The sequence below is a fragment of the Bos indicus genome, chromosome 5, assembly GCF_029378745.1.
Source record: "Bos indicus isolate NIAB-ARS_2022 breed Sahiwal x Tharparkar chromosome 5, NIAB-ARS_B.indTharparkar_mat_pri_1.0, whole genome shotgun sequence".
NCBI classification, from domain to species: Eukaryota; Metazoa; Chordata; class Mammalia; order Artiodactyla; family Bovidae; genus Bos; species Bos indicus.
The window spans coordinates 98995784-99022993 of NC_091764.1; the positions used below are offsets into that span (position 1 = coordinate 98995784).

At 37.7% G+C, this 27210-nt stretch overlaps 1 protein-coding gene across 1 annotated transcript in view; it reads left to right on the forward strand.

Moving 5' to 3' along the window:
* Positions 1–27210, forward strand: part of LOC109558577 (C-type lectin domain family 7 member A-like) — a 54922-nt gene that overhangs the window by 9460 nt on the left and 18252 nt on the right. The window contains exon 3 of the mRNA XM_070788741.1: positions 22853–22945. Coding sequence (XP_070644842.1) covers positions 22853–22945 — 93 coding nt within the window. The remainder of the gene's footprint in view (positions 1–22852; positions 22946–27210) is intronic.

Sequence of the window (27210 nt, forward strand, 5' to 3'; positions counted from 1 at the left end):
TGCTAACAGATAATAGCAATATATAAAAAGGATAGCATAATGCATAATTAAATGTTAGCTAAAATGAGACTTAAAACATGTATCATTTGTAATGGAGATTATTAGGTTAAGAAATACAAAATCTATATGAAAGGTGAGAATTCCAAATGTTCCATTTTTGTAATAAATTAAGTTGAAAACAAGAGCCAACTTAATGGTCTGCAGCTTGAGTTCAGTCATGATGCAAAAGCAAACAATCTAAAAATCAGTTGTTTGACAAACTATTTCCTGAAGTATTTTGCTTTTTTGGTCCATAGAGATTACTGAAAACTAGAAAAGTATTCAAGGATCTAATAATGTAACAACTATTGGACAGTTTAAGTACGATTATAACCTTAGAGAAGTATAAAAATTATAGGAATAACACACGAAATGAAGTTTAAAAGCTACTGCTTTATTTTAAAATAGATTTAAGTACCAGAATAGCAATAGGTTTTGTAATAATTTTACTTGTATTTGCTTCTTGAGGTGTTCCAAAGAGTTAGATACTTTAACTGAAATTTAAAAATTTTATAGGACTTAATTTGAGTACTTAAGTAGAAATTAATGTTGAAATGTTTCAGTAGGTTTCAAATTATCTTTATTAGTGAACAGTGAGTCACAGATTAGCTGGGTGATTGACTCAGTTTCTTAGCAAGCTGCCTTCAAGGTGCGGGTCAGGGGTGGGGTCTCAGGTCAAGACTTGACTAGGGAGCTCCCACCTCCAAGCTCACTCACATGGGTGTTGGCTGGTCTCAGGTCATCATTGGCTACTGACTGGAGACCCAAATTCTTTGCCATGTCGGCCTTTTCATAGGGCTATTCACATCACAGGGGCTTCTCTCATAGCTCAGTTGGTAAAGAGTCTGCCTACAGTGCAGGAGACCCGGGTTTGATTCTTGGTTCGGAAAGATCCCTTGGAGAAGGAAATGGCAACCCACTCCATTCTTGCCTGGAGAATTCCATGGACAGAGGAGCCTGGCAGGCTACAGTCCATGAGATTGCAAGAGTAGGACACCACTGAGCGACTAAACCACCACCACCATTCACATCACAGCAGTTTGCTTCCTATGGGGGTGGGGGAGAGACTGGAGAAAGAAAGAGAGAGAGATGGAAATGCATTGGCTCTCTTGGGAAGAGGATTCCAAAATGGTATGGATACTAAGGGGTGGGGAATTGTAATTGGGGGCCACTATAGAGGTTGCCTGTACTATGAGATATGCATTTGTGCATTTTATAAAATAAGGATGATTCAAATCACAAATATTAGTAAATTTTATTTTTCATTTGCAAAAGCCTTTGGTCATGTTTGCAGTGATCAGTTTGCTTTTGTGTATCCCTGTTAAACTATGACCTTGAGCTCATGCTTTGTGACTCATATCTGTCTTCAGCAGACGATAGACTTGTCACCATGTGAAGTTCTCCAGAAATTCAGGTCGAACAAGATGCATTAATAAGTATCATTTGAAAGATTGTAAGCTTTATTTTATATGGTTGCTGAGGATAATTAGAAACCCAAATAGCAAGAGCACTTTCTGAAAACCTGTAAGACCGATAATAGTCACAATAATTTTGCCGTTTCCAAAGGGGCTCCTCCACTTCTGCTTTTGTAATTTTGTACTATGGCCAGCAGATGGCATCGTCGTACAAATCAAGTTCTGAAATTAAGCTCCTTCAATTTGAAAATGTCTTACTCATAAGAATAAAGAAATAAATACATTCTCATAAGCTGCTACTTGAAATGTTAGTAGGCTAGTATTGCAAATAGATTTGGCAAAATATATCTGTAGTATTAAAAATGCTATCACTTTTTGAACTAATGATTCCACTTTAGAGATCTGTCTTCAAAAAATAATACATATGAACAAGATACTACACAATTTGATTTTTTTATCTCAGTATTATTTGACTTGCCAAATACTAGGAAAATCTTATATCCAACAATAGGAGAAAGGTTAAATATATATGATATTACCCTACAATTGAAAAATACAAAAATTTTAAAATTATATTTATGAAGTATTCAAAATGTAAGAAATGCTCCTGATATAATGCTAGTTGAAAAATCATAAAATAATGTGTAGCTCCTGCTAGCACAAAATATACACAGAAAATATGGAAAGGAAACATATTTTATATGTTTATAGCATATAATTTTATAACAAGATTTTAAGGTATTTTTCTTCATATTTTCCTTGTTCCAATTTTCAGTAATGAGTAGCTGGAAATAGCATCGTATTTTTTAATAAGCAGAAATCAAGTGTGAGAACAAAGAAAAGGGAATAAAAAATTTGTGCTAATCATAATTAAAAATTCTGTCATCTGCTATGTTAAACAATAAAAATATTCATTTATCTAATGATTATCTAGTGTTTTTCACACTGGGTGATGGTTATACAAAAGAAAATAAGACACAGGTTTTGCCTTTACTGAACATATAGTCAACTTGGAGAGAGAGACATATAAACAGATACTATATAAAGTAATGTGACAGGTGCAATGAATAAGACTATTAATGGTCTGATACATTTTCTTTTTCTCATTCGTTAGTCTCAACTCTCCCAGGTTTTTTTTTCCACATTGCACGGGGCTTGTAGGATCCTAGTTCCCAGACCAGAGATGGATTGAACCCAGACCCTCTCAGTGAAAGTTGCAGAGGCCTAAACCCTGGACCAGGAAATTCCCTCAGTTCTCCATTTTGGTCTCCAATATTTGATTTGTGACTGTGATTTACTGAACTTTACACATATTTTTCATTAAGAATTTCCAAGAACAGCCATGACACACAAGTAAATAATATTTACATTATCTATCCAGTGGTTATGAGTACCATTCTGTTGGCAAAGATATTATCTACCTGTGAGAAATGGATTGTTGCTGCTGTGATTAAGGTGGAGGATGATATAAAACAACTGCTATGAAAAACTTACTCGTCTGAGGTTACCAGCATTTTGATTGTGAGGCTGAGATGAGTTTTAGTAACAGATTTTCAAAAGGTTTTCTCTCTTCTCTGGTTTAGCACAGCAGAGTGTATGTGTGAAGAAGGAAAACACGCGGGCAGCTCTTTTTGGAGAGGCATTGCCCTTTTAAAAAAAGCCCTGTATTTTGGGTTGCTTTTCTTCTCTCTAGAGGGATGTGACTGAATGAGTATGGACTAGCACTGGGGTGTGAAGTTCTGAGCCCCACAGGCCACTAAGATATTTCTGGACTGTGGGCCTGAGGGTGTGTTAGGGAGATTGGAGTGGTGGGAGGGGGTGGGGGTGAGGGTGGGAGGTGGATCTTTCTCCCTAAGAATAACAGAAGGTCTGATCCATGGCCTTTCACTTGCTAAACATTTAAGATGCAGTATTGATGAGGGAGATATTAGACAATTGTTTTGAAGGCAGAATAGTGAATGGAAATGCTCTCAACAAAGCACAACTTTCCTTATGTCCAATGGAAAAAAATGCACAACGTGTGTTGTGAGTTGAGTTTTATTTGGGCCAAATGAGCACTACAGCCCAGGAGACAGAATGTCAGATAGTTCTGAGAAACTGCTCCAAAGAAGTACGGAGTAAGATCAGTATATACATACATATATATATATACACACACACACACATATATATATACATATTTATATATTAGTAAAGGGGGGGTTTGTGTAGTTAAGCACACATTTTGGCAGAGGTTTGCTACTAGTCACAAGAAGGTTGCTTCTAGTCATGAGGAGCAATCTCTCTTTTAATGATTTTAGTGCTTCTCTAGATATCAGAAGATGCAAAAAACTGGGCTCATAAACTCTTCTCCTAAAAATATCTAACTATGTAAAGGCCTGTTCTGCCAGTTTTTCTCGGAGCACAGAGGGCTCATTCCTGATCTCCACCTTGGACTCCTTTCAGAGTCTGTTCAAGGTCAGGACCTCAGGGGCCAGTGACTTCATCCTTGTCAGAACCAGATGGTGAACGACAGTTTTTAGCTGGCACTAATTTAGGCTGCAAACGGTTCTGGAGCTTGGTGGTTCTCTCCTCACCCCACATGGTTCTCAGAAACGCCCTGCCTGCCTACTTTTAGACCCCTGAACTAGCCACTTCCTCTCTTTACTCATTTCCTGATATTGTGAGCTCATACTGGTCATCTGGAGGCAAAAATCTAGTCTGCCCAGTTTGTTCCTGTCTCTCACAATTAAATTTTGTGCATGATAGCTCTTGAATGTAAAAAGCAAAATGATTCTGTGGAAAGTCCAATATTTTTGTTTTGGTTTTTGGAATTTCACTTAACAGAAAAGTGGGATGAGAATGTGTACATAATAATTCTCATTACGTTAATGTACACATTATTCTTTATCTGTAAAAGCAAAAGTGAAGTGAAAGTGTAGGTCACTTAGTCATGACCGACTCTTTGTGACCCCATGGACTGTAGCCCACCAGGCTCCTCTGTCCATGGGATTTCTTAGACAGGAATACTGAAGTGGTTTGCCATTTTCTTCTCTAGGGGCTCTTCCCAACTCAGGGATGGAACCTGGGTCCTCTGCATTTCAGGCAGATTCTTTTACCATCTGAGCCACAAGGGAGCTCTTTAAAAGTAAATACAAATATTCTACATAAAGTCACATATATGGATTTGTGTGCCCTTTTGTGAGTCACTTAATGCTCCTACATCTGAGTGTCTTCATCAATAAAATGATGAAAACAATCTGTTATCAAGTTTGTTGAGGAACAGATGAAGTGGCTTAAGTGGAACAGCTACAATAACAAAAATACCCCCCAACTCCCCCAGATTATGCTTGACACATGGGTTTTCTAAATGCTACTTTGCTTCACTTAGTAAACAATAGACACTAAGTGACAGAAAAAAGAATTGGCTCACACTCATCTCTGAGCAAAGAAAGAAAACTACTCTAAAAACACAACAGGGGTTTCCCAGGTGGCTCAGTGTTAACGAATTCACCTGCCAATGCAGGAGACACAGGTTGGATCCCTGGGTTGGGAAGATCCCCTGGAGAAGGAAATGGCTACCCACTGCAGTATTCTTGCCTGGAGAATTCCATGGAGAGAGAAGCCTAGTGGTCTACAGTCCATAGGGTCACAAAGAGTCGGACAGGACTGAGCACGTACACATAAAACAACAACTTCTGGGATCAAACACTCCATTTGCAATCATCAGACGCTTTAATATAATATCAGATTCTCATGTGTATGTTTCTTACTGTTACTATACTGGAATCCATTCTCAAGAGGGCAAATTTAAAGTGAGCCAGGGATTTAAAGGTAGATCTCAAATCAGTAATATTTAAGTTTTATCTTTTTTTCATTGTTTCTAGACCTTGCATGAAAGTAAGGAAAGAGAGGAAGTACTTGTCAGGGTCACCCTGCCTTGCACAGTGAAATGTACATTACCCTGAGCCTTGCAGTACCGTGAGCTCCTTGAGTTTGAGACTTCCTGTGTGGTTTTAGCTCAGATAGTGAGGTACCTCCAGCTACTTTTCTTCCTCTGCTGAGCTAGATATGTTGACAACCTCTCAGGAAGTCTCGGTCTATTTTTATATTTCATTTTCGTAGAGCATTTTGCTATGTCTTTTAGAATGTACTTTTAATTGTCCTCATGATGGTAGAGGGTCAGATTGAGACAGACAAACAGCAGGTGATCTAAAACTCACTTCAGTTCAGTTCAGTTCAATCGCTCAGTCGTGTCTTACTCTTTGCAACCCCATGAATCGCAGCACGCCAGGCCTCCTTGTCCATCACCAACTCCCGGAGTTCACTCAGATTCACGTCCATTGAGTCAGTGATGCCATCCAGCCATCTCAACCTCTGTCATCCCCTTCTCCTCCTACACCCAATCCCTCCCAGCATCAGAGACTTTTCCAATGAGTCAACTTTTCGCATGAGGTGGCCAAAGTACTGGAGTTTCAGCTTCAGCATCATTCCTTCCAAAGAAATCCCAGGGCTGATCTCCTTCAGAATGGACTGGTTGGATCTTCTTGCAGTCCAAGGGACTCTCAAGAGTCTTCTCCAACACCACAGTTCAAAAGCATCACAGCTTTCTTCACAGTCCAACTCTCACATCCATACATGACCACTGGAAAAACCATAGCTTTGACTAGATGGACCTTTGTTGGCAAAGTAATGTCTCTGCTTTTCAATATGCTATCTAGGTTGGTCATAACTTGATGGGTGAATTTAACTCTGATGACCATTATATCTACTACTGTGGGCAGGAATCCCTCAGAAGAAATGGAGTAGCCATCATGGCCAACAAGAGAGTCCGAAATGCAGTACTTGAATGCAATCTCAAAAACGACAGAATGATCTCTGTTCGTGTCCAAGGCAAACCATTCAGTATCACAGTAATCCAAGTCTATGCCCCAACCAGTAACGCTGAAGAAGCTGAAGCTGAACAGTTCTATGAAGACCTACAAGACCTTTTAGAACTAACACCCCAAAAAGATGTCCTTTTCATCATAGGGGACTGGAATGCAAAAAAACAAAAACAAAAACAAAAACAAAACCTCACTTATGTGTTATTTAATTATCATTTAAATATCATTATCATTTAATTATCATGCCAATTTTACTATTGGTTCAAATACACTTTGATAAAGCAATGTCCAACGATGATATTCCCTGAGCTTTAACTAATTCATAACCAAAGAAAGTGGGCTAAGAAGGGTGAGGTGCTGGTAGGAAAGTAGGTGAGCATGAAAAATTGCAAATGTAAATTCACTAAGAGGAGAAGTCACTAGGATGTATCACCTAACAGTGAGTTCAGGGCTTCATCTCTATTTAGGCTGAACTGAATCTCTCTAGCATCATGCTTAATCTTGGTGTATTGCTATCAAGTGAGCAATAATGCTCTATTAGTCTGGACCTGGAATTTACCTTTTTCAAGTATCAAAACTTGAGATGAAGGCAAAAGCATAGAGTTGCAGTTCAGCCTGGTTGTTATTCTTTAAAAACATAATGGGAAGTGGCATAAATGATTCAACATATTCCCTCCCATTTTGTATCTAGGTTAAGAAAGACTTTTACCTTTAGGTACATCCTTACTTCTGAACTATGATTAACCTCTGGGTTATTCAATCTTTTGGTTTTTCTTTTTCTTTTTTTTTTTCTCCTACACATGAGCTTAAAGGGAGGGACTGTTAATAGCTGTGACTCATTTGCTTCCAATGTTAGTATCAGTGGATTTCAAACTTTAGCTTGCATCAGAATCATCTGGAGAATATGTGAAAATACAGAATGTTGAGCTCCATCTCAAGAGTTTCTGATTCAGTGATTCTGGGGTGTGGCTATGGAATTTGCATTTTTAACAGTTCTCAGGTGATACAATGCTTCTGGTCCCAGGGACCATGCTTAAGGACCTCTGCTCTTATTTATTTTTAATTATTTCACAGTGGAAGTATTAATTATGCTTTCATTGTTGCGTAGTTGCTAAGTCCTGTCCTACTCATTTGCAACCCATTAATTGTGTTAACCAATGCCCTCTGAGTGCATCAGTCTGAGAATTCCTTTCTTGGAATTGCATTCTTAGACAAGAGAAATTGCTGTATATTTCTTCAGACAAAGTTCCAACTAGCATTTCCATTTCAAAGCTATGTTTTCTGATTGTTATTTCCCTGATAGAGTCTGCTCTCAGAATGAAAGTTTCTATGTCTTTTCTCTTATTAAGGGTCATTCTTTTATTCTGTAGTAGAATTTTCCTTCTCTTGTTCACATGGGAATTATTGTTAGAACTATTGTTAGTTGCTCAGTTGTGTCTGACTCTTTGCGACCCATGGACTGCAGCTGGCCAGGCTCCTTTGTCCATGGAATTCTCCAGACAAGAATATTGGAGTGAGTAGCCATTCTCTTCTCCAGGGGATCTTCCCAACCCAGGGATTGAGCCAGATTTTCTGCATTAGCAGGCAGATTCTTTACTGTCTGAGCCACCAGGAAACTTGTAAACAAGAAATTCAGTTCACTTCCATCTTGGTCAGGTGTCAGAATTATCCTTTTGTGATTCCAACCCCACACAAGGTATCCAAGTTTCCCACCTTCTCTTGAGGAGAGCTTAAAAGTGCTCAGAACTGTAAGTTGCCCAGAGAAATTAGATAGGTGGTAGGAAATGGATGATCTTGGACAATTGGGTCATTTCTTACTTTCTGTTCCATTATGTTGAAAGGGTCTCTTATTAGTTCCATTCCCATTTCATTTTGTGCTCTGCTTTCCTGCTTTTCCCTTCCACAGTACTTAGGGAAAAATACCAAGCTCAACAAGTACCTCCACTTCAGCCTCCTAGGGGACTTTGCAAAGAAGTGTCAGCTTTGTTCCAGGCTAGGCAAGAAAGAGTGCTTTTCAGGGTGAGTGAAAGGGAGGGAAAACTTGGAGGACTAGAAAACAACCTAAATAATAGTCCTATAACTCTGTTTCTATATTTATATGTTCCCTCATATATATATTAATTCATTCATATATTCTTTTTTTATGCAACAGACATTCATTGAGTTCTTAGTGCCTTTAATTAACACTGTTCACCAACATTTTAGAAATGGAGACCTGATTGAAATAAAAGAGGCATTTGTTTGGGGTTTGTTAGAACTGCAGTCTGGGAGACACAGATTTAAGAGGTACTTGAATCGTGTTCTGATGGACTACCAAATGCAGGAAGCCTATAAAAGCAAAACTCCAAGGCCACAGTTAGTTACATAAGCTGTTTGTCAAGAATTATAATTGGAGCTGGCAAGGAGTAAGGGTGCTTGCTAAGCAAGGAATGGTTGGGGCCTGAAATGGTGGCATAGTTACCAGGGGGACCTTGAGACTTTAATGCTGCAGCTGGTGGATGTTGTTCTAAATATGCCTGAGAGTGGCCTTGGGCTTGATTCAGTTTGGAGAAAATACAAATTCTCAGAAGTGCAGAGTCGTGTCTGAAACCACATTGTCAATGGCTGCTGAGTCTATTTTTTATGCCTGAACTGTGATTACTCCCTTATAATTTCCATTTATCATCAGTACTAACCACCATTTTAAAAGAGATTAGTTCCCCTCTCTTGTACTATTTAAGTTAGAAAGGTGTGTATTTAACCATATATTAAATGTGTATATTGCAAATTAAATATTTAAATGTATACAATTTTAATATATGTGTCAAGTGTGTTTAACATATGTATGTTATGTTAATTTTAGTGGCTCAGTCATGTCCAACTCTTGTGACCCCATGAACTATAGCCCACCAGGCTTCTCTTTCCATGGAATTCTCCAGGCAAGAATACTGGAATGGGTTGCCAGTCCCTTCGCCAGAGCATCTTCCTCACCTGGGGATTGAACCCAGGTCTCCTGTATTGGAGGCAGATTCTTAACTGTCTGAGCCACCAGGGAAGCCCTATATATGTCATAGGTTTTTCTTTTACTCTATAATCAAAGATGATAGAGAATTGATGATTCATGGTACAAATGCAGTTTTATTTTGTAATCACTGAGAATTAAAATACATTTTTTTTGCTTTAGAATTCTACATTTTATTGAACATATTTCTGGAGTTTCTTAACAACATTCAGCAGTTATTTTATGTACTCTTTCAAGAGTCTACTTGATCACAAACATAACACTTGAATTTCTTAAAAAAGTTTGTTCAACATTCTTAAATGCATGACAGTATATAGTTAAAACATCTGGATTATAATTAAAATTATTAGAAATTAATACAGTGCATAAAATTACAAAGAAGAAAAAATTCACTATCCATAATCACCTAAAGATTATTTTAAACTCCCTTCTAGCTGTTACTTATTTTCCTGTTTAATTAAACTAACAATTTAAAAAAAACATAGATTCTTTATAAAAAACTTAACATTTCAGATAAATACAAAGAATAAAACTTTAAAAATACAAAATATTAGAAATAATCATTATGAATACACAACTATAAACATATGACTGTAGGTACATTCCACATGGCTGATTGTCAATAGATAAAGGAAATTAATATTGAGTTCCATAATCATAATTTCCAGATTTGTGTGGTATCCATTATTTATTTATGTCAATTTAAGATCACCATCAATTTTTTCACATTAATTTTCTATGCATGATTTATTCAATTTGATTCAAATTTTTGTTAAGGGAGCCACAGTGACTCAGCAAAGTTGCCACTAACTTTTTTTTATTGTTTTATAAATATCTCTATATAAAGGATATACGTACAGCCTACAATTCACTTACTAGAATGCCATCATTGAAAAGCCATCCAAAAATGCAATTATTTTCACAAAGTGTTTTTTTATCTTAGCAGAGCAATCCAAAAATGCTAATTCAGAAATACATTTTTAAAGAAACTGAGCCAGTTGACTTAAAAAAATCATCTTACATACTCTTCTGCTTAGAACATAGAAGGCCACATCAAAAAGTCATTTCCTCTGACAAGGAAAATCTAGATCATCTACAAAATTTTAACTTTATTTGAGCCTGTCGGAGTGACAAAGTCACAAAGTAAATGGTGCCAAAGAGGGACAAGCTCCCCTTCCCCCCACAACTCTACCCTGAGGAAAGACAGAACTCACAAAGAGCTTTATCTGAGGCAGGGGAGAAACAGTGGCTGCCATGAAAGTGGATAAGATAAAAGTAGCAGATATTTTAACAACCCCCCCCCCCTTTTTTTTTTAATTTGGCTGCCAGGGTCTTTGTTGTGGCATGCAAACTCTAGGTCAAGTCATGTGGGATCTAGTTCTCTGACCCAGGCTCCCTGAATAGAAAGCATGGAGTCTTAGCCTTTAACAAACTCTAGAAGGATGAGTGTGGGCTATCTTGACAGTTTAGAATCCCAAGAGCCCTAAACATAAAGGGAGTCCACTCTCTTTCACCAGGTCTTTTCAACAGACCTCCAGTGGGAGCTCATGAGACAGACTGGGGCAGAGTAGGAGACGCAGGCGAGCCCCTTAGTGATGGAGAGGCACGAAACATCATTTCCCAGATCTTTTTCTCACATGAAGCAAAAACTTTGAGACACTGAGGGAGGGCCAGGAAACTCTCCTACTCCCAGGAATGGCTATTGGGGAAAGAATGGAAGCAAAAAATTTCCTCCATTTTAGAAGAAGTAAGATAAGCCTCCCTGTTTCCCTCCTGGTCTCAGAAAATAAAGTGATGCTAGGAGATGGCTAAAAGCAAAGTCTCTTTGTAGCTGATCAAAGGAAAGCCTTTGACTGTGTGGATCACAATAAATTGTGGAAAATTCTTAAAGAGATAGGGATACCAGACCACCTGACCTGTTTCCTGAGAAATCTGTATGCAGGTCAGGAAGCAACAGTTAGAACTTGACTTGGAACAACAGACTGGTTCCAAATAGGAAAAGGAGTATGTCAAGGCTGTATATTGTCACCCTATTTATTTAACTTCTATGCAGAGTACATCATGAGAAACGCTGGGCTGGAGGAAGCACAAACTGGAATCAAGATTGCCGGGAGAAATATCAATAACCTCAGATATGCAGATGACACCACCCTTATGGCAGAAAGTGAAGAAGAACTAAAGAGCCTCTTGATGAAAGTGAAAGAGAAGACTGAAAAAGTTGACATTCATTCAGCTCAACATTCAGAAAACGAAGATCATGGCATCTGGTCCCATCACTTCATGGCAAATAGATGGGGAAACGGTGGCTGACTTTATTTTTCTGGGCTCCAAAATCACTGCAGATGGTGACTGCAGCCATGAAATTAAAAGACACTTACTCCTTGGAAAGAAAGTTATGACCAACCTAGACAGCATATTAAAAAGCAGACATTACTTTGCCAACAAAGGTCCGTTTAGTCAAGGCTATGTTTTTTCCAGTGGTCATGTATGGCTGTGAAAGTTGGACTATAAAGAAAGCTGAGCACCGAAGAATTGATGCTTTTGAACTGTGATGTTGGAGAAGACTCTTGAGAGTCCCTTGGACTGTGAGGAGATCCAACCAGTCCATCCTAAAGGAGATCAGTCCTGGGTGTTCATTGGAAGGACTGATGTTGAAGCTGAAACTCCAATACTTTGGCCACCTGATGCAAAGAGCTGACTCATTGGAAAAGACCCTGATGCTGGGAAAGATTGAGGGCAGGAGGAGAAGGGGAGGACAGAGGATGAGATGGTTGGATGGCGTCATCGACTCAACGGACATGGGTTTGGGTGGTCTCCAGTAGTTGGTGATGGACAGGAGGCCTGGCGTGCTGTGGTTCATGGGGTCGCAAAGAGTCGGACACAACTGAGCGACTGAACTGAACTGAACTGAAAAGAAAGGAAACCACAGTTGCTCCCACCACAAGCCTTGCACCGTCACAAACAGCAGATTCTACTGCTCAAGGTGGAGCAGGCAACTCTTTCATCACTGGTCCTAGACAAAAAGGTGATGCTGCCAAGGAAAGACTAGAATAAAATTATCTTTAATCCTGAGATAAAAGCAAGGAACTCTCTGGGGCCAAGAGAGGGAAATTCTTTCCTGACTAAGACCCCGACACATACAAGAAAGAGCTTGGCTACTGAGGAGGAGAGGTAGGAATGCTGAGAAAGCCACACTCCTAAGGCTAAGGCAGACAGTATCTGTCTGAGACTGAGATTAGATCAAGAGAACTTTGAATTTCTACTGTCTCCCACACTGTCATACTTGATGTTACAAGCTATAGAAACTTACCACTGAGGGAGGGCAAGAGTTTGGAAAGAGACTCCCTTCAGATCTGCTGAAATTGTAGACTTGAATCAAAAACAGTCAGAACACATGTACACTTATGGCTGATTCATGTCAGTGTATGGCAAAACCCACTACAATATTGTAATTAGCCTCCAATTAAAATAAATAAATTTAAAAAAAACTAAAAAAAAAAAAAAAACACTCAGAAAAAACCTTCAGTTACCAAGACGGCACAGTAAGCATTAGGTTGCAGCACCATATTGCTGAAAATTTGAAGTCTGTATGTAACAAAGACAACCTCAGAAACAATGAACTATAAACCAGCCCAAGGTCCCACACTATTAGTCTTACAGAAGAAGAGGTAACTTTTTTCTAGCCAAACATACAATGTTTGCCATTCAGTAAAAATTATTTGACACACATGTGCAAAAAAAGGAGACAATGACCCATTGCCAAAAGTTAAAATGGTGTGCTGGTGGTTTAGTTGGGAAGTCATGTCTGACTCTTGTGACGCCGTGTAGTCTGCCAGGCTCCTCTGTCCATGGGATTTTCCAGGCAAGAATACTGGAGTGGGTTGCCATTTCTTCTCCAGGGGATCTTCCCAATCCAGGAATCGATCTCAGTTCTCCTACACTGCAGGCAGGTTCTTTACTGACTGAGCTGCAAGGGAAGCACACAGCTGAAATAAACTCAGGTATGTTCAAGACGTTGGAATTAGCATCATCAAACTTTTTGAGAATAACTTTTAACTTGTCAAAATACTAGTGGAAACTTAGGAAAACATACATGAGAATATGGGGAAATTTTATCTGAGAGATGAAGATTATATAAGAAAAGAGTCAAATGGAAATATCAGATGGGAAAAAAAAATAAATCATTCCTTCCATGGGCTTGTCAGAAAACTGGACACATGAGAGAGAGAGGAAAAAGATCCTAGTAAACCTGAAGATAGATCAACAGAAATATCCCAAGTGAGTCACAAAGAATAAAAAAAGAGTGAAACTTGACAGATCATCCAAGAGCTTTGAGACAGTAAGAATCATAGATTTCCCATCTGAAAGTATGCAGACTGGAAGGTGATAAAGTGACATTCTTTGTAGTACTGAAAGAAAATTTCATTAACTACTATAGGGATAAAGACACATATCACATAATGTTGAAGGAATCAGCATAATAAGATGTCTACAAATTCAAAGTGCATATATACCCAATAAAAGAATTTGAAAATACATAAAATAAAAACTGATATAATTGAAAGGGAAAATAGACAAATCCTCGATTTCATTTGGACATTTTGACATACTTCTATCAGCAATTATTCAGGATATTTAGGCAAAAAAAAAAAAAAAAGCGCAGTAAGGATTTAGAAAATCTGAAAGAGCAGTTTGCAACCAAACTGCATATCAGATGTATATAGACCCCTCTACTCAACAATAGAAAAAGCATATTCTTTTCATGTGCACATGGAGCAGAGAACATTCACCAGCATTCACCATAAAAATTTTTTTTTTAAGAAAAAAAGTTATAGACCCATATCTGTCCTGGATAGATCAAAATTTCTTAACAAAATATTAGCAAATCCAATTCAGCAATATAAAAATTACTAACACATCATGACCTAGTGGGATTTGTCCCAGGAATTCAATTTTGTTTCAACATTTGAAAACCAATTAATGTAATTCTCTATTTCAACACAGTATAAAAGAATAACCATGTTGCTGTTATTTAGTTGCTAAGCTGTGTCCAGCTCTTTCTGACCCCACGGACTGTAGCATACCAGACTCCACTGTCCATGGGCTTCTCCAGGTAAGAATACAGGAGTGGGTTGCCATTTCCTTCTCAGGGTATCTTCCCAACCCAGGGCTCAAACCCTTTACTTCTGCATTGCAGGTGGATTCTTTATTGCTGAGCCACCAGGGAAGCCCATACACAGAAAAATACATGAGAAAATCCAACTTATATTCTTGATAAAAGGTCTTAGAAAGTTGTGAACAAAAGATAGCCTGCTAGCAAGCACACCTAAAGAAAAAAAAAAAACAAAACAAAACTGCATCTCACATCATAATTGAAGGTGAAAGACTGAATGCTTTACTCCTAAGATTGAAACCAAAGCCAGGATATACATTCTCCCTACCTTTTTAAAATGTTGTATTGACTCCAGACCATGTAGTTGATCAAGAATAAGAAATACAATGCATAGACTAGAAAAAATGAAAGACAAATTTATTTGCCGAGGTTCTAATTGTACATAGTTTACTCAAAGAATCTACAAGAGATATGACAACTAATCAGTAATTGTATGAAATTTACAGGATATATAGTCCATGTATAATTGTATTTCTATATGAGCGTGGTAGGCAGCCTCTAAAGTGGCCTTTCGTGATTCCTGTCTTCTATTTTTGCCCTTCTGTAACTACACAGGTGTTGATTTGTGGTTCTCTTCTAAGTCTGCTGTTGCTGCTGCTGCTTCCTACATTGGCAGGCAGATTCTTTAGCACTGAGCCACCTGGGACTCAGACAGAGATTCACTCAGTCGTGTCTGACTTTTTCTGACCCCACAGACTGTAGCCCACTAGGCTCCTCTGTCCATGGGATTCTCCAGGAAAGAATACTGGAGTGGGTTCACATGCCTTTCTTCAAGGGATCTTCCCGATCCAGGGATCAAACCCGGGTCTCCCATGCAGATTCTTTACCGTCTGAGCCACCAGGGAAGCCTCACCTAGGAAACATGGTAAAAATAACAATATATCACTTCTTTGGTTAGACTTCCATATATTTTAAAATATGTGTCCATTTCTCTTTAGAGAAATTTATTTTTTCCTTTAATGTAGAAGTTAAGGAGAGAAGAACATGTACTCCTGATGCTTAGGTGAAGCACCAGTCTCCAGATCTCAGGCTAGCAGTTTGATCACAGAGTTCAGACATCTCCAGCCATATGATATGGTAAATACATGCTGGTGGGATCCTGAAGAACAAAGCTTGAATGGTAAAAGTCAGCTAGTTCATCTTCAGTTAAACAATTTAGCCTGTTTTCTATTCTGCTTGCTCAGCTAAGAAGTGTTTGCTTCTTTTTTAATTGGAGTATAGCTGCTTTACACTTCTGTGTCAATTTTTTTCTGTACAGCAAAATGAGTCATCCATATGTGTACATATCCTCTCTATTTTTTGGGTTTCATTTACAATCACCACAGTGCACTGAGTAGAGTTTTCTGTGCTAAACATTAGATTCTCATTAGTTTTCTATTTTGTACATAATATCAATAGTGTATATAAGTCAATCTCAATCTCCCAATTCATCCTCCCTCCCCCTTTCTCTGCCTCAGTGTCCATATGTTTGTTCTCTACTTCTGTGTCTCTATTTCTGCTTTACAAATAAATTTATCAGTACCATTTTCGAGATTCCACATATATGCCTTAGTAGATGGTATTTGTTTTTCTCTTTCTGACTTACTGCACTCTGTGTGATAGTCTCTAGGTCCATTCAGATGAGATCAGTTGCTCAGTCGTGTCCGACTCTTTTCGACCCCATGAATCGTAGCACGCCAGGCCTCCCTGTCCATCACCAACTCCCGGAGTTCACTGAGACTCACGTCCATCGAGTCAGTGATGCCATCCAGCCATCTCATCCTCTGTCATCCCCTTCTCCTACTGCACCCAATCCCTCCCAGCATCAGTGTCTTTTCCAATGAGTCAACTCTTTGCATGAGGTGGCCAAAGTACTGGAGTTTCAGCTTTAGCATCATTCCTTCCAAAGAAATCCCAGGGCTGATCTCCTTTAGAATGGACTGGTTGGATCTCCTTGTAGTCCAAGGGACTCTCAAGAGTCTTCTCCAACATCACAGTTCAAAAGCATCAATTCTTCGGCACTCAGCCTTCTTCACAGTCCAACTCTCACATCCATACATGACCACAGGAAAAACCATAGCCTTGACTAGATGAACCTTTGTTGGCAAAGTAATGTCTCTGCTTTTCAATATGCTATCTAGGTTGGTCATAACTTTCCTTCCAAGGAGTAAGCGTCTTTTAATTTCATGGCTGCAGTCACCATCTGTAGTGATTTTGGAGCCCAGAAAAATAAAGTCTGACACTGTTTCCACTGTTTCCCCATCTATTTCCCATGAAGTAGTGGGACCGGATGCCATGATCTTCATTTTCTGAATGCTGAGCTTTAAGCCAACTTTTTCACTCTCCACTTTCACTTTCATCAAAAGGCTTTTGAGTTCCTCTTCACTTTCTGCCATAAGGGTGGTGTCATCTGCATATCTGAGGTTATTGATATTTCTCCCGGCAATCTTGATTCCAGCTTGTGTTTCTTCCAGTCCAGCGTTTCTCATGATGTACTCTGCATATAAGTTAAATAAACAGGGTGACAATATACATGTCATTCCTTTCTATGGCTGAGTAATATTCCATTATATATATACGTACACCATGTCCTCTGCATCCATTCCTCTGTTGATGGACATTTAGTTTTTTTTTTTTCCTATGTCCTGGCTATTGAAAGTAGTGCTGCAATAGGCTTCCATCTTGGGTGCTCTCTCTCTCACTCACTCACTTTGAGTTGTGAGCTGCCCAGTGGAGAGGCTCACCTGACAAGCAACTGATGGTATGTTTATATGAATCTCAATTAACAATGGTTAAGTGATTTGAATAGATACTTCACCAAAGAAGATATACAGATGACAAAAAGATGGTTAAAAAAATGATTGATTGTTAGTAAATGCAAATTAAAGCCACAACAAGGTACATGCACCTATCATAATGGCTAAAATTTACAATATGAACAATGCCAAGTGCTGGTGAAGGTGTGAGATATCTGAAAATCCTCATGCAGATGTGAAATGGTACAGCCACTTTAGAAAACAATTAGGAATTTCTAATGAAGCTAAATATACACTTACCATATGACCCAGAAATGAATACCTAGGTATTCACACTAGGGGCTTCCCAGATGGCTCAGTGGTAAAGAATCTACCTGCCTATGCAGGAGATGTGGGTTTGATCCCCTGGTTGGGAAGATGCCCTGGAGAAGGAAATGGCAACCTGCTCCAGTATTCTTGCCTGGGAAGTCCCATGGACAGAGGAGCCTGGTGGGTCAGACACAACTGAGTGATTAAACAACAACAAATTCACACTGGAGAAATGAAAACAGACATCCACACAAAGCCCTATAATATTAATGTTATGACTTTATCATTATCACCAGAAACAGCCCATATGTTCCCCACCTTGTGAAGAAATGACAATAGAACAATTGTTGAATGAATAACAATTTATACAATGGAATACTCTCAGCCATAAGAAGGAATGAAATACTGATGTATACAACAATATTCATAAATCTCAATAGCACTTTGAAAAGAGAAAGAAGTCATAATAAAAAACCTAAACATCATTATGAATTCACTCATATTGAAGAATCAGATTAGTAGTTGTCAGGGACAAGGCTGATGTGAGGGGATTGTTTACAAAGGGGCATGAGGCAACTTTTTGGGAGATAGAAATGTTCTCTATCTCTGTTATGCATGTGGGTACAAGCTACATATGTGTTAAAAATCATCAAATTATACTCTTGAAAGGATGACAATTACTGCATGTAAATTTTAAATGAATATGATATTTTATTTAGGGAGACGCTTGAAACTTTATATTAAAACCTTTATGAAATTCCTAGGTTTAACTTTGATCTCAAATAAATAAAAATCTAAGTTGATAAGAGACCCTATTTCTGTAGAAAGAGTCCAAGATTATTTGTCTATTAGATAATGCCACACACATGTATTCAGTGTTTATAATGTGCATTATCCTTTGAATTGCAAGAATATATTAATGAGAAAGTCAGGTAAGACTCACACCTCTTTGGTGATATAATCTAATGAAACTATTTAGCAAGAATTCTAATGCATACTTTTAAAAAATATTTTTAGCCACAGTGTGCAGTATATGGGATCTTAGTTCCCCAACCAGGCACTGAACTCACACACCCTGAACTGCAAGTGTGAGGTCTTAACCACTGGACTACCAAGGAAGTCCCCTGTATTCTATTTTTATTATGGGAAATATTTGGAGGAATGGGAAAATGTAAAAAGATTATAACCTAGCTTGGTTGTTGTTCAGTTGCTCAGTCGTGTCTGATTCTTTGCAACCCTGTGAACTGTAGCCCGCCGGGCCTCCCTGTCCGTCTCCATCTCCTGGAGCTTGCTCAAGCTCATGTCCATTGCGTTGGTGATGCCATCCAACCATCTCATCCTCTGTCACTCTGTTCTCCTTTTGCCCTCAGTCTTTCCCAGCATCAGGGTCTTTTCAAATGAGTTGGCTCTTCCCATCAGGTGGCCAAAGTATTGGAGCTTCAGCTTCAGCATCAGTCCTTTCAATGAATATTCAGGGTTGATTTCCTTTAGGACTGACTGGTTTGATCTCCTTGCAGTCCAAGAGACTCTCAAGAATCTTCTCCAACATCACAGTTCAAAAGCATCAATTCTTCAGTGCTCAGACTTCTTTATGGTCCAGCTGTTACATCCATACATGACTACTGTATGGATGTAAAACCATAGCTTTGACTAGATGGACTTTGTCAGCAAAGTAATGTCTCTGCTTTTTAATATGCTATCTAGGTTGGTCATAGCTTTTCTTCCAAGGAGCAAACATCTTAATTTCATGGCTGCACTCACCACCTACAGTGATTTTGGAGCCCAAGAAAATAGTCTGTCACTATTTCCATTGTTTCCCCATCTATTTGCCATGATGTGATGGGACCAGATGCCATGATCTTAGTTTTTTAAATGTTGAGTTTTAAGCCAACTTTTTCACTCTCCTCTTTCACCTTCATTAAGAGGTTCTTTAGTTCCTCTTTTCTTCCTGCCATAAGGGTGGTGTCATCTGCATGTCTGAGGTTATTGATATTTTTCCCAGCAGTCTTAATTCCAGCTTGTGTTTCATCCAGCCCAACATTTTGCAGGATGTTCTCTAATACAAGTTAAATAAACAGGGTGACAATATACAGCCTTGATGTACTCCTCTCTCAATTTGGAACCAGTCTTTTGTTCCATATCTTGTTCTAACTGTTGCTTCTTGACCTGCATATAGGTTTCTCAAGAAGCAGGTGAGGTGGTCTGACACTCCCATCTCTAAGAATTTTCCAGTTTGTTGTGATCCACACAGTCAAAAGCTTTAGCATAGTCAATAAAGCAAGTAGATGTTTTCCTGGAATTCTCTTGCTCTTTCTCTGATTCAGGGGATGTCAGCAATTTGATCTCTAGTTTCTCTGACTTTTCTAAATCCAGCTTGAACATCTGGAAATTCTCTGTTCACATACTGTTGAAGCCTAGGTTGGAGAATTTTGAGCATTACTTTGCTTATATGTGAAATGAATGCAATTGTGCGGTAATTTGAACATTCTTCAGCATTGCCATTCTTTAGGATTGGAATGAAAACTGACTTTTCCAATTTGATGATATATTGAGTTTAGCACTTTACAGCAGCGTCTTTTAGGAATCAACAAAAGCTTTCTTAAATAAGCCATTTAATTTTTTCATCTGAAACGTGACAGATACATAACATTTAGCCCACTATAATTTGGAAAGACAGAAGGTGAGAGTGATAGAACTGGGCACACAGGACAAGGGATTGGCTTAAGTCAAATGGTGGCTTCAGTCAAGTGAATTCATTAGAGTATAAAATTAGAGAATAAAAGGAGAGGATAGCTACAGTTGTAGGAAGGTGCCTAAAAAATAACTTAAGAAATAAGTTATTTCTTAACTCACATATTTGAAATGCCTTAAACTATTCATATGTATTTTTAGCTCTTTCTCCATAATTTTGATTTATCTCTTTGTTGTTCAGTCTCTAAGTACTCTCTGACTCCTTTGAGACTCCATGGACTGTAGCCTGCCAGGCTCCTCTGTCCATGGGATTTCCCAGGAAAGAATACTGGGGTGGGTTGCTATTTCCTTCTCCAGGGGGATCTTCCCAACCGAAGTGTCGGACTCGTGTCTCCTGCCTTGGCAGGTGGGTTCTTAACCCCTGACCCATCAGGGAAGCCCAATTCATATATATTTTATCTCTTTTCCATAGTTTATCATTTGTTTATGAATATCAAATAATTTCATTAACAAAATGGTAAGCACACAGAAGTTTCTCTAAATGTATTTATTCAATTGTTGATATTGTGAATAATAAGACATGCTTTCTATTCTCATGGAGTTAACAATCTATTATATATTTAGACTCATTATCTCCAGTAGTATCTTTTAGAACTTTATTGAAGTGTTTCCTTCTCAAGTGAGGTCTTCCATCATTATCCCCAAACTATCACCTCTTTTCCAATATGTTTTTCTTAGTTTTTAAAAATCACAATTTAGTATAGTATGCACTTGACTTACTGGTTTACTGTCCTCCACCTCACTATATTATAAACCCCATGAGCCAAGAGGTAGTTTACTTGCTATATTTGTTGACTGCTCTATCTTCAGCATTTAGAACATAGCCTGGCATAAAATTACGTGATCAGTAAAATGCACATAAAATGAGTTAACTAATGAATGTGCTGCTTTCATGGAAAAACACAAATAATTTTAAGATCTTCTGTACAAATTATACCTTTTAAGTTAGAGATCCCTTAAAAGATGCATCCAAACCTTAAAATAAAATTGGCCAGAATTCTGGAAAAAAAAAAAAGTCAAATTTTCTACCTTCTGATGTATCTATTATCATAGCTCAGCAATAGTGGGTCTCAGATGCAAATGTGCTAGTTGAACACAGGACCTTATTATCTGATGTTGAGCAGACTTTAAATATCCTGATCCTTTAACCTCTTGTGTGAAGGAAGAACAGCATGAATGTGATTCTAAGGGGAGGCTTCCTGTGTGGGACGCATCACAGAGCAGTTAGACTCTTCTTACTCTGCTCATATTGTCACTTTGCTAACTTTTTGGTTCATGAGACAGACTCCTTGCCAGAACTTGGAATACCAAACCATGAAGCATAAACCACACAGAGGTGAGATGATCTCAGGATAACTGGCCATAAGTACAATTTAATAATTTAGCCTATGCTCTTGGGAATTAAGCTTCATTGCATGTTTTGTAGTAGATATAGTTTTCTGTAAAGTATACATCTTGAACAATACATTGATGATAATGGGAGGATATTTGAGTTTTCTTTTTCTTTTGTCGTTTAATGAAATTTGGTCTACGAGGTACACAGATACATATACAAACAGAAGCAAGAGACAAATGGTGCCTAGGAAACTTTTGGAATAAGTCTGCATATTCTTATCATTAAATTTTCTACCAGAAACATATTATTACAGTCATGTATAACTATAACTTGTGCACTTAAAATTATTACTTGAATTTTTTTTTCCATATGTGTATGTAAAGCTTGTTAGATTTTTCTGTGCCTCTGTTTACACATCTATAATATGGGGATGTATAACTTTGCGGTTTCCATTATACAGAATTGTTGTGAGGATTGAATAAACGAATGCATATAAATACCTGAAATAGTACCTGGGACATAGTGAGTTGTTTGTTATTATTGTTATTATTATTACATTAACCTAAAAATTACAGTCATTGACTATGCCTAAAAATGACATAGTCAATTCCCAGAAATTTAATGAAATGGATGATGCAAAGACTAGAACACATTCGGAGAGCTGGATATCAGATTTCCATACGGAGAATGTTTTAATAATTATTTTTTGAGAAATTCTTTTTCATTGTTATTATTGTTTAGCTCTAAATATATACAGATCAACATGTTTTGGACAGGACATTTGACTTGATTTATAAAAATGTCAGTTGAATGTGATCAACTTTTTGGTTATAAACAATGATAATAAACAGTATAGATGCCTAGATTTAACTTAAAATATGACAACTCAGAAGATACTATTATTGCCTTAATTTCTTTGCAATATGCCCAGCTTTCCTTTTTCAACACCTTTATTTAATTGGTAAATTGAAGTTGCAGAATGTTACATTTATAAAGAAACATTAAAAATGTTTATTTTTAGTACACATATAGCAGTAAGTACTTAGTAAATTCTTGTCCATAAAGCATGAGATTATATGGTTATTAATTGTTATAGTCTTTTATTAAGATATCATTTTAGAATTATTGATACCTTTAAAAATAGTTATTAACCTTCATTTCAGTTATAATACAAACTGTTATTTTATCCAATTATTATGATGAGAATGGATTTTGTTCCACTTCCCAGAAAACAATGGCGAGAAGATTGACTATACGACGCTCCCACTTGTTGCTCCTGATCGGCGGACAGGTGAGAGACCTGAAATATCTCAAAAAGAAGGTAAATATTTACATATATACTTAGACTTCATAAGATCTTTACTTTGGAGTTTCTGTTTACAGAAACTGTCAGGTGTGTGTGTGTGTGTGTATGTGTATTCTTATTATTTAAATGGAAAAGTCTTATTATCCTCCAAAATTTAATTCTGGAGGATATGAAGAGAGGAAAGTTAAGTGTGAAATTGATAGTGTTAGAATTAATCAACGGAGAAGGCAATGGCACGCCACTCCAGTACTCTTGCTTGGAAAATCCCATGGACGGAGGAGCCTGGTGGGCTGCAGTCCATGAGGTTGCTAGGAGTCGGACACAACTGAGCAACTTCACTTTCACTTTTCACTTTCATGCATTGGAGAAGGAAATGGCAACCCACTCCAGTATTCTTGCCTGGAGAATCCCAGGGACAGAGGAGCCTAGTGGGCTGCTGTCTATGGGGTCGCACAGAGTCGGACATGACTGAAGCGACTTAGTGGCAGCAGCAGCAGCAGAATTAATCAATATCTATTTTGAAGCCTGTCTTCCTCAGACTCATTTTTATTTGATTCATATTTTAATTAATCACATGCCCATTTCAAAAAAAGACTCCACAAGACCAGGTTTACTAATATATCATCCATACTTGGAATAGTGTCTGGTATATAATATATGCTCAACAAATATTTTTCAAATGAATTTTCATTCATTAATATAATCATTAATTTCTTCATTCAATGAATTTTTTTTGCATGGAATCATGTGTTAAGCATTATGATAGATATTCATGCTGCATAGATGAAAGAGAGAAATTATGCCTTCAAGGATCTTACTTTGCCGCAAGAGAAATGGCAAGTATACAGTTTTGAACAAATGCTATATAAGAATATAAATGAGATGATGAGAGATCAAAGAAGGATACCATTTTGAGTTGGGTTAAGAATAAAAGTGGATTAAATAGAAAAGACTCCTTGATTGGGGTAAGTCTGATGGAGAAGGAAGTGGAGGAACGTTCCAGGTGAAGATAAGGCATAGACATGTGTGGGGTGATGGAACAGTAACCAGCAGGATTTAGATGGACTGAGGAGACTGAAGGCAGGTAGGCCAACCTCTTGCAAGGGATCTGGGAAAGAAATCAGTGTTCAGAATACAGCTGTGGCATTAGGGATGGGAATGGAAGAACTTAGCAGAGAGACTTAAGGAGGTAGAATCATCAGGTTTCTTAAATTGTAGGATGAAGGGAGTAAAAAGACACAGAAATCAAGATGATTTCTAGGCTTTTGACATGGGATACTTGGTCAATTATGGTGCCATTCAACAGGATATGAAAGGCAGCTGGAGGGGCCCCAAGGTGAGGAGGATAGCTTTGGACAAAATGTTTTCAATACTTGTGAAGAATGGGTGAGCCTGCAGATTAGAAAACTGATAGTATTTGAGTGTATAAATTTAGAAGTCATGAAAGAGTCTGACACGACTGAGTGACACACACACACAAACACACACACACACACTTGATGTAAGATTTCCTCTTCTTGGGCTCTAAAATCACTGCAGATGGTGACTGCGGCCATGAAATTAGAAGATGATTGCTTCTTGGCAGGAAAGCTATGACAGGCCTAGACAGTATGTTTAAAAGTAAAGACATTGCTGACAAAGGTTCATACAGTGAAGGCTATAGACTTTCCAATAGTCATGTATGGATGTGAGAATTGGACCATAAAGAAGGTTGAGTGCCAAAGAACTGATTGTTTCAAACTGTGGTGTTTGAAGAAGACTCTTGAGAATCCCTTGGACAGCAAGGAGATCAAACCAGTCAATCCTTAAAGAAATCAGCCCTGAATATTCTTTGGAAGGACTGATGCCAAAGCTGAAACTCCAATACTCTGGCCACCTAATGCGAAGAATTGACTCATTGGAAAAGACCCTGATGCTGGGAAAGATTGAGGCAAAATGAGAAGAGGGCAACAGAAGATGAGATGGTTGGATGGCATCACTGATTCAAACGATGTGAACTTGAGCAAACTCTGGGAGATGGTGAGGGACAGGGAACTTAGTGTGCTGCAGTCCATGGGGTTGTGAAGAGCTAGACATGACTTGGCAACTAAACAACAAAAGGGATGTAAGTGACAGATGAAACCATGACAGCAGATGACATCACTCATCAGCATAGCACAGGGAACACTGCTCAATATTCTATAATAACCTAAATGGGGAAAGAATTTGAGAAAGGATAGATACATGTATATGCATAGCTGAATCACTTTGCTGTACACTTGAAACTAACACAATTTTATTAATCAACTACATTCCAATATAAAATAAAAATTAAAAAAGATTATGCAGATGAAGAGAAGGGGCCAAGGACAGATACTAAATACAAATCATTTGAAGATTGCACACACAGGGCTTCCCTGATGGCTCAGCATTGAAGAATCTGCCTTCCAATGGAGGAGACACAGTTTCGATCCTTGATGTGGAAGATTCCACATAGCAATTAAGCCTGTGCATCACAACTACTGAGCCTGTGCTTTCAAGCCCACGAGCCACAACTACTGAAGCCCGTGTACCTAGAGCCCCTGCTCCATGAGAGAAGCCACTGCAATGACAACCCTGTGCATTGCAACTAGAGAATCCTGTGCACCCCTGCTCACTGCAACTAGAGAAAAACCCATGCAGCAATGAATACCAAACACTGCCAAAAAAAAAAAAAAAAATTAAAGAAAAAAAGATTGCACACACAAATACAAAAACAACTAGGAAGTGACATCAAGAAAACTATGAGTGTTAACAGGAAAGGAAAGGGGGGATATCCTTTTTTCTCTTATCTCAGATGCAGGATTTTCTAGCTTCACAAAATAAATGGTGGATTGTGTCTCACTCTGACTCCATGCTACTTTTGTGTTTTTATTGTTTATAAGAGTTTATTTAATATTAGGATAATCTGTTCTTCTAACTTTTAGGACTTGCTTTTAAAATAGTGTGAAGCTATTGCTTTCTTTGTGAGAATATTTTAGACTCATTTTCATTAATGGTTATGGGCAGGTATGAGATTCAAAATATTCACAACTAGCATGGCACAAGCTCAACCAACCTGAAAATACAGCAGTCTGTAAACATCTGTTGTATCCTAGTATCTGTTAAATACAAAGAATTTTTCTTCAGGAATAAGTTTTGGTAAATTAAATATTTCATTGAATTTGCTCATTTCATCTAAATTTTCAGATAAATTGTAATGCTTCAGCACTCTGTATCCTTCTTTCCTGAATTATTTCTTACCATTTTCTACCAAATTATAATTAAAAAAAACTTATTTAATTATTACCCACCTTTCCGTCACACTGCCCCTCCCCCCATGTTGGTAATATTAGTTCCATAAGAATAGGGATTTTTGTCTCTTTTTTTTACCTGCTTTATTCCCGATGCTTGGAATAGTAGCTGGGCCACATTGTGTGCTCATAAATATTTGCTTAAATGAATAAGGTTTTTATTATCTTTGAATTCTCTTCTATTTTTGGTCTTTTTTCCATTCATTATATGATTAATTTCTACCTTCTTTCTTTTTATCCATATAGTCAGGAATTTCATTAATCTTTTAAAAGAACCAGTTTTGAATGTGTAGATCCTGTTTTAAACTTTCTATTTAATGAATTTTGCTTATCATTTATTTTCTTTTTTTCTCCTAGTTTCTTAAATTGAACTCATTTACATATACCCTTTATTAACATATACCCTTATTTTTAAATGTGAATATTTTAATCTTAATTTACCATGTATTTTTCCACTTGGAAACAGATATACACCCATTTTAGAAAAAACTTACTCTCAATTCCAATATCTGAGGTAAATCACCTTTGTTACTTTGGCATATTTTTCTTTTGCACATTTTTTCCCTTTGCTTGATTAAAAATAGTTCTGTATACAATCTAGAGGGTGGATTTTTTTTTTTTTTTTTTACTTAAAATGTGATCTCAATACAAATTTCTGCAGTATTAACTTTGGACTAGTGTAGAGCTTCTACACTGTATGTATAGTGATATTGTGACTAGAGATCTATACACATAATATAGTCATTTAAAAGTGTCCTTCAATGATGTAACTAAATACATAAATATTTCAAGTTATTTTTAAACGAATGTCATGGTTTCGGGGTCCTTTTACACTTAAAAATTTCAAAGAACTTAACTAAGTACACATTACAACGCTAGAATATTTCCTTTCTTGATGTGGTCAATTGGAGAAATGCCCTGGACTTTGGAGAATGAAACAAGAGGACAGTAAAAAATTAAAAGCAAAAC